The sequence below is a fragment of the Gambusia affinis genome, linkage group LG03 (assembly GCF_019740435.1).
Source record: "Gambusia affinis linkage group LG03, SWU_Gaff_1.0, whole genome shotgun sequence".
Classification (NCBI taxonomy): domain Eukaryota; kingdom Metazoa; phylum Chordata; class Actinopteri; order Cyprinodontiformes; family Poeciliidae; genus Gambusia; species Gambusia affinis.
Genome location: NC_057870.1, coordinates 16,184,417 through 16,197,727, shown reverse-complemented (window position 1 = coordinate 16,197,727; position 13,311 = coordinate 16,184,417). Strand labels below are relative to the sequence as shown.

Genomic DNA, 13,311 nt, shown 5'->3' with positions numbered 1-13,311 from the left:
CCTACACGCATCTTTAAACAGATTTAGAGTTGAATCTGGACTCGTCCATCATCTTCTTGGTGACCATTTGGATGGTCCTTAACTTGAGTAAGAAACTAAAAGTCCAAAAAGTGCTGACCAAACATTGGTTTAGCAGGAGATTGTCTGATTAGCTGTGAATTCTTTGTTTTACTGCTTTGTGCTGAAATGAAGAATCACAAATGAGGGCCATTAGAAAAGGAGTTGCACTATAAAGAAACGTAGCTTCATCTACAAAGCTTTTGATTTACTTTTAATTTTTCCCCTGTCTATTAAACATCAATGAGGAAAGAGAGAGGACACCTTCATTGATCACCCAGTTGATCATGGACATAAGGTTCTATAAAACATTTAAAACTAACTCCCCATAGATTCATACTTCATTAGTATGAGTCTATCTGTGCAGGAGTTTGGCTATCTATGCTGGCTACGTCCAGGCTGATCGAGGTTTGCTGTAAATCTGAAATGAAGAAGACGAAATTTAACTTCTAGTATCAAATTGGATCTTTCTAAATTTAACACTTAGAAATCAGTCTACTATTTCTTTCTTACCTTTTCTTGGTAACCTTCCTCAGCCATCCTCTGCATCTCAGCCTTAAGGTCTTCCTCTTTAATTTCAACAGCCTTCTTTTCCTCCTCCTCCTCCTGCAGTTTCCTCCACTGCTCCTCCCACTGCTCTTGTTCTTTCTGCTCCACCTACATCGAACACATAAACCCAACTCAACAAACAGCTTTACCGCATTTCTGTACAAGCCAAAAAAAATATTGTGCCCTACGCTCCAACCTGAGCGTTCAGCTCCTGCATCCTGGCTGTCCTCCGCTCATCTTCAGCCTCTTTTTCCAGACGTCTGAGCTTCTCCTCCTGCTCCAGCACCTGGATCAGCTCCTCCCGTTTCTTCAGAGATTCCTCTTGAGCTTCGCGGTTCTTCAGCATTTTGAACTCCAGTTGCTGCTGCCTCCCCACAAGCACCTTACAGAGTAAAAAAAACATGGTAGTAACTTATTATTCTTTATTATTTAAAGTTTTAGTCATTCAAAACAATTTTACCTCACGCATCAGTCGTTCTCTGGCCTTCTTCTCCTTCTCCCATTGGACCTCGCGTTTCTCCCAAACACGCTGAGCTTGTTCTCTGAATATGCATGTGAAACATTAGTATACATGTGAAGCGCAGGGACATTTGTGCAGATTCACATTCTAAAGGACTAGAGCCGTTTGTGTCACACAGATTGCAAGAAAAAAATGCTGTCTGTTTAACACTGTTGGTTTTAAGCAGCCTGTTGGACTGCTGGCTTCAGCAAACAGAAAAAAAAATAAATCATTTTAGCTTTTTTATAAGTTCTGCGTTTAAGGTGTTTGTGACTAAGGAGAGGAAAATAAACCTACTGGATGTGTGCATGTGCATTCACGTTTTTCATTAATTTTGTGAACCAAATGCAGAAACACAGCAAATATCAATATAAAACAGTTGCAACAAGCAGCAGTTGGCGGTGTTTATAAATCCTCCCCATTAGTGTTTACAGAATCTGGGCACTGACCTGTGCAGGACGTCAAACTCGGCCTCCCTCTGGCGCTCCAGCTCAAGCTGCTCTTCTATTACAAGCTTCATCCAGGCAGCGTCGGCAACCGCTATTTCCCTTCTCACCGTCTGCAGCCTTTGTTCCTCCTTCTCTTCTTCCAGCAAGGCTGCCAGAATCTTACGGTCGACCTCCTGGGGTTCACAAAGATTTTCAAGTTGAAACAATGCGAAGTGGAACATATTTGAATCCGCAAGCTGCAGGTTAAGCACATTCACCAGTTCCTCTTGGATTTGTTGGGCTCTCCTCTTCATCTGAGTGCGGTACTGACGAATCAGTAAATGGCTGGTGGAACGACAACCAAATGAGCTCCATAATTCAAATGCATCAGCCATGAAAGGACTTGCGGTTATTCATCTGAATCCTACCCAATTTCATGTTTCTTTTGCCTTTCCTCTGCCTTCTTCCTCTCCTCCTCCATCTTCTCCAGCTCCCACTGCTTGACCAGCAGCGCCTCCTGCTCTTTCTTCAGACGAGTGGCCTCAGGGAGACAATATGTACAACTTAGGAAGCAGTCTTTACACGGCAAATGCACCACGAACTTTACCATGTTTCAGAGGGTGCCTGAGGAAAATGTGAGATCAAACTTTTTCCTCACAAGAAAATGCGTTTTATTGAGTAAAAGGCTTAATTTCTGTTTAATTTTTTATCTTTTCAGAGATGAAGAAATAAGATTTGACATTAATTTGTAAACATCTCTTCATGCAGAAGAGGATATTTAAAGGGATTTTCTGTGTTTTTATGATTGCAGGTTTTTGCAGGTCCACATACCTCCTCCTCCCTCATTTTCAGCTCTTCCATCTGTTTACGAAGCTCTTCTGCAGTCTTCCGATCCTCTTCTCTCTTCCTCTCCTCTGCTTCCCTTATCCTCTCCAGAGCTTCTTTTCGACTCCTCTCGTACTCATTTTCAAAGCGCGTCAGCTCCTCCCGCTCCTTCACTTCGTTCTGCATGTTTGATGAGACAAGTGTCAAACTTTCTTAATTATATGCCGTGTTGAGGAGATTTAACCCGAGTAGATCCCAGACGTGATACTGTGCTCACAGACTGCATAAGCGCTCCTCAATTAAGAATTTATTGTTCCACTAATAATTGATGAAGCAAACAGAAACGAGCCAATTTAATGACTGGTTGCTTTTACGTGGCAGCGCTGGGTTGCAGTAAAAAGTTTCTTTAAAGAATGTTGATTAACATGAGCACAGTTTAGGATATTTCATCTGACAGATGAGCTATTCAACTTACCTGTTTCTTCTCAGATATCTGGCCCTCCCATTGGCTGACAACATGATCTTTATGCAATTCTGACTCAACCTGCAAACACAGCAAAAGAGTGAAGTTGTGAAATGACACTGACCGGTTGAGGACAGGAACACCAGGGTGTTTTACTGTTTAAAACCCTGGACTCAGGCGGACACAAGTCATGGAATCTGTGCCTCACGAAGGGGATAAAGTTTCAGGATCGAATGGACATCTGAACAAAAAAGTGTCTGTTTTCCCCACTTGCTGGACTCACCACACACACACACACACACACACAGCGTGGTCATAAGATATTTGAAGCCTTTAATCATGCCACCACCTGTCTATCTTTGAGGCCATTTTAGTCACTTTTGCATGAATAGTTTAAACATGCCTACCTCACGCAGGGTATGGCTGTTTTTCTTCCAGTGCGCTTTCAGGAGTTCCTCCGCGACCTGAGAGCACAGAGGGCAAATTATAACATGATATCATGCTCACTTTTGATGAAAAAAAAAATGCTACCTTATTAAGAGTATTTACCTTTTTCCTTCTTTCCTCTCTGGCTTTACGAAGTTCTTCAGCTTTGTCGACCTTCTGACTCACCACTTGGATTTTGTCAGGGAGTAAAGCTCGTAGTTCTGCCTCCAGTTGGTCCTGCTCCTGTTGAAGCATGGCCCTGAGCCGCCTTCTGCGGTCCTCCAGTCTGACTTTCTTTTCCTCCTTCAGTCTCTCTCTATGGTATGCTGACATACTGGCAACAAGTGAAACCCCCCCCCACCACAAAATTAAAAAATTTCTTCCATCTTTGTCTGCAGATACAGAACTCCGAGTGAGGCAGCATTTCAGACAAATATTTAAACTATGAATTACGTTCAGTGGCTTGTATTGGAATTCATTGTCCTTAAACTTTCACTCATCTTGTGATGTTCTACACACAGATTTTATGTGACACGCCTGCACATAAGAATGCATAATTGTGAAGTGGAAAGAAACTTTCATCACGTTATTTTATATAAAAACCTGAAAACTGTGGCTTTCATTTATATTTATCACTATTTATCTGTAAAAAAAAGAAAAAAAAAAAAAGATGCTCAATCAAATGCCTTCTTGAGTTATCTGATTAGAGTCGACTTGTGTGTAATGTGATCGCAGAATAAAGACAAACAGCATCAGAAAGACCAGGGAGCACAGCAGACTGGTCAGGGAGAAAGTGTTGAGGTGTTTAAAGCAGAGCTGAGATATACAACAACATGAGGAGTCTTGAACATCTCACAGGGCGATGCTGAGAATGACGAGAGCCCTGTCCAGCACTGAACTATAAGAATCAGTGGTTTTCAAAACAACTTCATCATATTTCCAGTAACAGTGACCTCAACTGGTGAAGTGCGAGACTGCAGGCCAAATAGGCAGACTGGCCTAATTAAACCTCCTGTTTAATTAAAAACAGAAGGTTTTAATTAGACACACACGCACACCCACACACACACATCTCTGTGAGCTGTGTAGCACAAACTACTATACCTTTGTGGAAAATACCTTTTTTTGTTCACAAGCATAGTTTCTAAGTATTACCTAGTCAACACTAAGACTCAATATTATATTTTATTTGCAAATAAACCTTGATACATGTGTGATGTGTGGGAGAAAATATGTTACGGGTGTGTTTGTGAGGCAGGAGACATTATTTTCCATTGCCAGAATTGACACCGACTTAGAACCTGAACCAGTTTGGTGATTCATTTAGGAAATTAACCACATGGTTCCTTGGACGTCACGGGTTTGTGATCTTTTGTTTTGCACCAAAGCAAGCTGTGAACCAGTGCATGTATGGAATTACAGTTTAGAGTCTGAAGCATGTATCGCAGCTTCAATGTCGTACTGCCGTTAGGACACAACACTATTCCGTCCTGTATGGAGTAACTGCAAACTTAACATGGCATGGCTGTGAGAGCATCATTCACAGAAGATGTCAGTATGGCTATGATAACTCTGGAAGAGCTGCAGAAATTCATGGCTCAAGTGAGAGAATCTGTCGATTGATGTTTCCACAAAATCGGACCTTTATGGAAGAGTGGCAAGAGGAAAAGGTGCAAGATAAAAGCATCTGGCCAAAATTCTCTGGCTTGTGCAAAATGTTGTGTGCGGCAGAAAACTAATGCTGCACATCACCCTGAAAACACCATCGCTGAGCTGAAACATAGTGGTGGAAGCATCATGCTGCAGGGACAATGACATTAAATTTACAGTCAAAGCTACAATGAAACTGAATAATAAAAGCACATCCATGTTTTAGAATGGCCCAATCAAAGTCTAGAGCTAAATCCTACTGGAAATATGTGGCAAAACTTGAAAAGGGTCATTGATAAACAGCATTCAATCTGACTGAATGTGAACTATTTTTGCAAATAAATAAATAAATAAAAAATGGACAAACAGTTCAGCACCGGAAGGCTAAAGCTGGTGCAGGCACATAACCCAAAAGGGCCTTTGGATGAAGAACTACACCACACTTTTCAGACTGTGAATAGTGTGAAAATATCCCAATATACACTGTAATATTTAAAAGGTCACAAATTGTGAGAAATCTAAGAAGTGGTTAAAATACATATTCAAGAAACTAATCAATTGCAAAGCTGTGGATGTTCTTTTTGATGCATGGTACTGCGTTTCAAATTTAAAAAGCTACTGAAAATGTCTGTCAAATAATATGAACCGTGATGTTTCTTGATTGTCCTGTTGATTTATTCATGGGTTTGTTGGTCTAAGCTTTCGTGGGGCGGTGGGATGCTCCTGCCTCTGACCCTTTACCTCCGCTGGAAGGATTGACGGGAGCTCCACGCCGCCTGCCTCTGGAGGGTGATGCTCTGCTCCTTGAAGTACCGAGCGTGCGCAGCCCACTGCTGGCGCCACCGAGCCTCCTGATCCCGCTGCCGGGCCAGCTGGTCGGCCATCCTTCGCAACCGATTGGAACCATGAACGGAGAAAGCCATCGGTCTGAAACAAAGATAATTATGATCTAAAAAAAAAAAAAGAAACCAGAAATTGTCTCGAACTTGGGAAATTACAGGACGAGGGAAGATTCAAATCTATGCAAAGTAGAAATGCTTAAAAACACATAACAATAATTAACTATTCATTCACTTGGATTTAAAATGCACTAAGAACATTTATTTCAGCTCCCACCAGAAGACTGCAGTTCAAGCCCATGTACTGTATTATCACAGACGACTGGACTCAGACATTGTTCCAGAAACACTTTGTTTAATATTATATTAGCGGAATGTTGGTTGTGTTTAAATTGTCTTATTAGAAGCCTCATATTACATTTCAGTAAAACAAACCTTGACGAAATTCTTCAACGTCTCTCCGCCTTTATGTCATCCAACCGCTCACAAGTTTCCTTAGTTACCAAACACTTCCTGTACTACGGAGAGAGCGTAGGACCAAATCAGTCCACACTAAGAAAATGCGACACGATTTTCATCGTCCCTAAAGTCAGAAGCTGATTTTTAAGCATGTCTGGCGCTTATTTAAGAGGGAAACAAATATTAAGCCAAAGCAAAGATAAAGTTACACCAATGTAGGGATCTGAGTTAGAGATGTCCATTTTACAATTTTGATTATCATATAAAACATGTTTTCTTTGTGACCAATAAAAGCATTTTCAAAGCATGATGCTGTCAACACAATGTTTCTGAGTAATGATGTTACACAGGTGTCAAACTCCAGTCCTCAAGGGCCGCTGTCCTGCAGTTTTTAGATGTGCCACAGGTACAAAACACTGGAATGAAATGGCTTAATGACCTCCTTGAGTAGATCAGTTCTCCAGAGCCTTGATGACCTAATTATTCTATTCAGGTGTGGTGCAGCAGAGGCACATCTAAAAGTTGCAGGACACTGGCCCCTGAGGACTGGAGTTTGACACTCCTATGTTAGAACATCTTGCAGGTAGGTCAGAAATTTTGATTTTGGTTTTATTGGATCATCTCCTTTCACATTTTGCAGACTGAACCTCTTTTGCTTTCTTCAACAGTCTTTTTCATTACAAATGGCTTCTCCTCAATACAACACTCCTACTACCATGCTGCATAGTCACTGCCACTGATGTTCTATAACAAACATTTGAAGTGCTTTACAGGACATCATTATCTTAAGTTTACCTTACATACTGGTGCACACTAATTAACAATTAAATCATTTTTTAATGGGTTGTGCTGCAATGCGTTTTATTTACGGGTATCAGAAAAGAAGGTAGCTGAATGCAAATGCAAATCTCACTTAGATTTTTAAAAACATGTATTGGTTTTCTTCCACTTTACAATATAGTGCAACTTTGTGTTGACCTTTAACATTGACAGTGAAAAACTGCATGGATATTTGAGACTGTCAGTCACTTTCATGGTGCCTTTCAAAGTCTTTTAAAATATTTTTGGACAGCACTGTAGATCATTTTAAGCCACCCCTACTGAAACTGATAGACACAAGGATTTTTGTTTTACAGCTAGAGTGAAGCTGTCTTGCGCTATTGGTTGTTATTAGTCTGCAACTAATTAACATAAATGGATTCGACTTGATTCAGGTCCTTCAACAACCCTTGAAAACTGTTGAAAAAAATTCCTAAAACTTTCCAAGGAACACCTACTTCTTTAAGGAAACATGCAAAGTAATGAGAGATGTTTCAACACTTAAACACATAATTGTACATGAAGAAAGGTTTCTTTGCATTGGATGTGTGTCTCAGTTGCCCAGATCTCTTAGTTACCAGCTGATCACATGAGCAGGCCAGCAGCTGGATGTCCCTCAATGACCTGGACTCATTGTAGGTAACCTGAGTGTGTGTGTGTTTCTAGATGTGTGTGTGTGTTGATTTTCCTTCTCGTGGTGTCTTTGTGAATCTGCAGTGGAGAGTTTGGCAGCCTACTGCTTTCATTTCACAGCTAACAGTGCATCCACACCTAAGAAATGGCTCTGCTGATGGAGCACCAGTTCAGACAGCTGCCAGCTGACAGACAGGTGGAAACCAGACCGTTTCTGGATGCCGTGTCGTATCTTCCAACTTTCTTTGGTAAGTTAAGCTCTGTTCAATCAGTTTGCTGGAGATGTTTCTTAGCAAACACATGAAAAACTGCATAAAAAGCTTTATTTATTTACATATTCCATGACCTATTGTATTCAATTTCTATAACAGAAATAAAGTGACAATAGGTATTAGGGATAAAGATTCAGACGTGTGTAAATTCTGCTAAGTGCTAAATGGATTCTTTTACATGCAAGATTTATGTCAGCATTAGCAGTTTAAGGTCGCTAACTTGAAAGACATTGATTACACACAAGCTGAGGAGTTTGAATCTGTTGTAACAAATCCCCAAAGTTTACACCTACAATGCTTCTCTTTCCAAATGATAATCTGGTTTGGATCGTATTTCTCCCCATCAAGTTGTCCACAATCCTTCAGCATGCATAATTTAATCCACTGGCCTGGATTTTGAGTTGTGAAAATTGATTAGTATGGTGTTGAGTTGCTCTGGCCCATTCAGCAGCGGCACGAAGCAGCAGTGCATCTTTGTGCGACTTCATTCTGTATTAATATGCTAAAAACCCTCCATTGAATTTGCCACGTGAAACCCTTGAGATGAAACAAGTCTGACGCCGCTATTAAGCTCTTTCCTCCTCGTCGCTATTGACCTAGAAACGTCTGGGCCAACTTTCCTACAAGCTATTAAGGTCCGGCACACTGCTAGGACAAATTCATTCAAGTGTCTGTCTAATTAGACTTGGCTGTGAGGACAGTGGTTGATTAAAATCCTTATTGTTCCTTTAGTTTTGCCCGACTAGCTCTAATTACTTTGGTTTTAACTATTTCCTCAGAACTGTTTTGAGTCAACAGACTTTTTTATCTAGTATAAAATGTATGTATTTCAGTATCATAAAAGGTATCTTCTTGTGATGAGACATGAAATAGCACAGAATGCCACACAAGAGGACATCTCTTAAACTAGATATGCTGCCATCAGTGTTGAGGCAATGGGATACATAAATGTACAATACAATAGATGACTGTCACCACTAGTTCCCACCAACAGCTCAAAGGTTGAAAGAGGTCCAGTGTGTCAGCAGGTAATTGAGTCCTGGCCTGTTGACCTTTGCCGCATGTTGTCCCCCTGGCTCACATCTTGCTTTCCTGTCGGACCACTCTCAGAAAAACCCTTATAAAAAGCTGGAAATTGTCATCTTTAAATAACAAATGAAGACAAAGTCTCCTTTGTATAGTATTGTGCATTTTGTTAAAGATGTTAAAGTGACCATTACATCTGTGCTAAGATCTTGGGAGATGTTGGGAGTGAGGCTATGAAAGAAGGTGAAACAGATAAAGTGAGTCTGGGGCATTGAGTGGCAATGGCGCAGTCCAACAGAACAGAGATGGAGGAGACTTTTGTACTTGGTATTCTCATTTCATGGACATTAAAACACAAATTTCATGAAAGGGTGAGAAGTGAAAAAAAAAAGTACCTCTTGCTTAGCTTGCCCTCTTGTCAAAGGTTTCACAAGAAGCTTCCATCTGATCTCATCCATCAATATTTTTCTTAGGCTCTCAGCAGTTTCTGTGTGTTTCTACTACATTTTTATATTTATTGAGCTATACTTATTTATTATCATTTTAGTCAATTATTTGACATGCCTTCAAAAGTTGCTACTTTTAAAATTGTGCTTTCTTTCACCCACAATGACAATAAAAGGAACTTCTGAAATCATAAAGGCATTGTCATTTTGGTGACTTCAATTGTTAGTAAAGAGTTCATAGTTCTCCATTCATAAGAAGAAGTTTGTATTTCCTGTACATGCAAAGTTCAAACGTAGCTCAGTCTGAAATGTTAGGTTTAATAATGATCATGTGTAAAAAGTGCTGGAGGTCATAATACTTTCTTCAAACTTGAAAGTCTAAGTTTGATTGGAACCAAACAGAACCGGCTCTGACGCCTCTGAACTCCAACTTGGAAAGTTAGAGATCTAATGCCCATACTACGTTCATATTCGATTTCACTTTTGCTGCAGGTATTAACTATTTATTAGCACTTCTCATGGTTTGTATGTTATTAAACCAGTGGCTCACTTAGTACTTTTCAACCTCTATTTGTTCCTTTAGTGTTTGAACGCATAAAATCAACAGAAAGAAACTATCATCTTGGATTGCTCAATCTTATTATTGCCTTCGCAATCCAGAAATCTTGTAATTTCATTACTTAGGGCAAGAACTTTTGAGACAAATCAAACTAAGCATGAATTCATTTTTTAAAGATGAGACTGTATTCTGAGATTCTTTTAAAATGTATTACATCACCCTTAACAACCTAAGACATGATCTGATTAAATTGGTGCTTTTGTTTTAATCCTCACACATCTCTCGCTCCATCCTCAGACTGCCTTGGCCCAACCATTTTTGCACCAATAAAATCTGATATATACAGCAACCTCACAGTAAGTATAATTTATGAGTTCACTGCTGTGACTACATTTTACAGCAAAATTAAAATGATGTGTACTGTCTTAACTGACAGAAAATCAAGGCAGTTTATGATACCAACCCTGGACGCTACAAGACGCTTCAGATGCTTCTAGAGGCTGAGAAGGAAATGCATGGAGGTGAATGGCCTAAAGTTGGAGCAACGCTCGAGCTTATGTGGCTCAAAAGGTCTCATTATTTTTACATTTCTTTCCGTTTTGCGCAACTTGAAATGATTGTTCTTGTTTTCACCTTTGAAAATCCATAATCACTCATGTTTCTCCAGGGTCCTCAAATTTGTCCAAGTGTTCCTGCAGAGCCTGGTGGACGGGGAAAAGGACAGCAGCAACCCCAACCTCATCCGAGTCAATGTCACCAAAGCTTATGAAATAGCCCTGAAAAGGTACCATGGGTGGTTTGTTCAGCAGCTCTACAAGGTCAGTTCAGGATGAGGAGTTTGCTGCGTGTGAATCAGATGTATGAAGCTGAGCCTGAATATCGCTTTGCCTCTTTTTAGGCAGCTCTTTACGCCACTCCCTACAAGTCAGATTTCCTGAAGGCGCTCTCCAAAGGTCGGGAGGTGAAGGAGGAAGAATGCTTGGAAAAAATCAGGAAGTTTCTCATCAACTTCACTTCCACTGTGGAAGCTGTTTATGACATGTTTAGTAGAATGAACGCTGATCTCGACTACAAGGTGTGACGATGGGAGTCTTCATTGGGCAGCTTCATCATGGCTTCCTTTCACTGTCACAGGAGAAATCCATTTTCAATCTGCTATTGTTTTTAAATAAAAAAAAAACGTATCATTTTCTGTTTTGCCTTACCAGTTCCCTTTCTGTATTTTTGTGGGAACTTGAGAAAAGGATCCACCCACCGTAGTGTCCTACAATAAAAAAAAAAACAACAACTCACAAATTCATCAAATCTACTTCATGAAGTTCTGTGCTGTTTGTTTTTGTCTTCTGGTGGATTTCTTTGACTGTTTACATTTTTTAAAGAAATGTCTAATATTGATCATCCATTTTTGTCCTAAGTAGACAGCCTGTCTCATTAAAGTGGCCCTGTTGCTTCCATCTTTGTGTTCCTTTTTTATATTGACCACAATGTGTCTCTGTTTCCCTAACCACAGCACTTACATGGACAACAAGCAGTTCTTCGTAGATATATTATATAAATAAATTGACCTTGACTTCATGGGTCAGTATGTGTGAACAGGGTGGTCAAACTGAGACAACGATCACTCATGATATTTCTGGTACAGGACAAACTTTCCTTGTTTCTTGAAGAAACATGAAGAGGGAAATTCAGTTGCTTTTTATTTAAATTCTTTGGATTATTTCCATTTAGCTGATTATGAATGAACACTAACATATATTCCCACAAGATTTCCACAGTTTTTTTCCACTTAGTTCTCAGCTGTAGGATTAATAAGAAAAATCATATTCCTCTTTGGTGTCAGTTTAAAAGGAGAGCACGTCTTCTTATAAGCCAATGTCTAGTTTTCTCCTACATGCTGCCATATATGAATACACTTTGAAATTCCCTTTTCTGATTTCAGTTCAATTTTATTAAATTAACTCACCACATTTTAAAGATATTCTTACAGGAATTTTTGTTTTCACTATTATTCTTTATGTAAAATACACTAAAGTAAAGTTCATGTATCTTTTTCTTCTTTGGTGTGTATCTTTTTTTAAGGTGTGTATTGTTTTTTTCCAGAGGTCAGTCTATGAAGTCATTCTAGGTAGTTTTATTTATATCCACACTTGGATGTATTGTTTCAGAAAAAGCTACAACATTGATTTGAACATGTGAATTTCCATTCTTTAAGCTCACAAGATGAAAAATACTATTACAGAACAAATAAGTGTCCAGTTATATTATTAAAAATGGGTTCATGTACATGAACTGAGCTCTTTACACACACTCTAACCATTTTGTCTGAGATGATGAACTAGTGTGCAAATTAGTAAGAGTCAGCCATGTAAATACTTAGAAAGTCACGACTGAGTCTCATTAACATGCTTACAAATAAAGCTTTAAAGTACATTTGTTTATATTCTCTGCAGAAAAGCTTTTCAGTTAAATTTTTGTCTTAATAAGAAATGTTCTCTTTAGTTGAAATATTTAAACAAAGCCAACACTAGTACTTGACCTTTCTCACACACCATAGAGGTCAGTGGTAAAACAAAGTTAATATTTTATAATGAAGTACCTCTGAAATCCAAGGAACCGTCAGGAGAAAACAGTGTTTCACTTGGGTTTCTGGACAAACCTGTTTTTCTTTGGTACATGACAACAAGTGATCCCTTCTGGCTTCCCTTTGTGAATTTGAATAGGTGAGAAACATATCACCATTTGTGAAACCACAAAAAAGCCCATTAAAGAAACAAAGTCAATTTAACTCAAACAATAGCATAAAAAGAACCCAACATATCAAAGTAAGTCAGAATCAAATCAACAAACCTAAAGGCGATGACACTTTTATCGTAAAGTAACTTATAAATTCAGTGAACTATCAGGAATTGACTGGTGTTTGATTTGGGTCTCTGGTGGAACCTGTTTTGTTTTTTTATATTCGTGCATGATTTCCTCTTCAGGGTTAAGGTAAGCTGGCCTGCCACACCCTGCTTATAGACCACTCCAATTTGTGTCTTCAAAAGGTGAGAAACATGCCACTATTGTGATTATATTATTTTTTTACTAAGACGCAGATGACTAATAACCTCTGCTCTTTTTAAGTTTAAGTAAGGACAAATAATCTTTAACTAAAGTGGCCACGCTAAAAATAAATAAATAAACATTGCGGGTTTTTACTATTAGACAGAAATAAACAAGAGGACCTTGTTACCTCAACGTTGCCGTTGTACCATCAACTGTCTCAACTTGTCTTTGTGTTTCCAGGAAAAAGGAAAAGTTTTCCCAGGATGATACCTGGTTTAACCGAATGCAGCTCTGTGCTGTAGTCCGCCTCTAGTGG

At 39.3% G+C, this 13,311-nt stretch overlaps 2 protein-coding genes and 1 long non-coding RNA gene across 7 annotated transcripts; 1 reads left to right on the top strand and 2 right to left on the bottom strand.

Moving 5' to 3' along the window:
• Positions 1-143: 143 nt before the first annotated feature.
• Positions 144-6,329, bottom strand: LOC122827844 (trichoplein, keratin filament binding). Of its 2 annotated transcripts, none has more exons than XM_044110915.1 (13): positions 6,172-6,329; positions 5,639-5,824; positions 3,371-3,581; positions 3,229-3,285; positions 2,834-2,902; positions 2,365-2,538; positions 1,962-2,074; positions 1,812-1,878; positions 1,555-1,727; positions 1,067-1,148; positions 803-988; positions 571-714; positions 144-478 (listed from the first exon to the last, which is right to left on the bottom strand). In XM_044110915.1, exons 2-13 carry the CDS (start codon positions 5,818-5,820, stop codon positions 446-448), a joined length of 1,491 nt encoding a protein of 496 aa, XP_043966850.1. In that variant the 5' UTR covers positions 5,821-5,824; positions 6,172-6,329; the 3' UTR covers positions 144-445. The 2 variants fall into 2 exon arrangements, with proteins under 2 accessions (XP_043966850.1, XP_043966849.1); XM_044110914.1 differs by lacking the exon at positions 6,172-6,329 and adding an exon at positions 6,014-6,032.
• Positions 6,330-6,754: 425 nt separating this feature from the next.
• On the top strand, positions 6,755-11,397 carry gltpa (glycolipid transfer protein a). Of its 4 annotated transcripts, none has more exons than XM_044111681.1 (7): positions 6,755-6,778; positions 6,864-7,649; positions 7,768-7,895; positions 10,248-10,306; positions 10,387-10,520; positions 10,618-10,768; positions 10,849-11,397. In XM_044111681.1, exons 3-7 carry the CDS (start codon positions 7,793-7,795, stop codon positions 11,029-11,031), a joined length of 630 nt encoding a protein of 209 aa, XP_043967616.1. In that variant the 5' UTR covers positions 6,755-6,778; positions 6,864-7,649; positions 7,768-7,792; the 3' UTR covers positions 11,032-11,397. The 4 variants fall into 4 exon arrangements, with proteins under 4 accessions (XP_043967616.1, XP_043967617.1, XP_043967619.1 ...); XM_044111682.1 differs by having other exon boundaries at positions 7,732-7,895; XM_044111684.1 differs by lacking the exon at positions 6,864-7,649 and having other exon boundaries at positions 6,764-6,778; positions 7,732-7,895.
• On the bottom strand, positions 10,947-13,286 carry LOC122828273. Its single transcript, XR_006370195.1, has 3 exons — positions 13,183-13,286; positions 11,156-11,214; positions 10,947-11,075 (listed from the first exon to the last, which is right to left on the bottom strand). It is a non-coding gene; the product is annotated as an uncharacterized LOC122828273 (long non-coding RNA).
• Between the last annotated feature and the right edge of the window lie 25 nt (positions 13,287-13,311).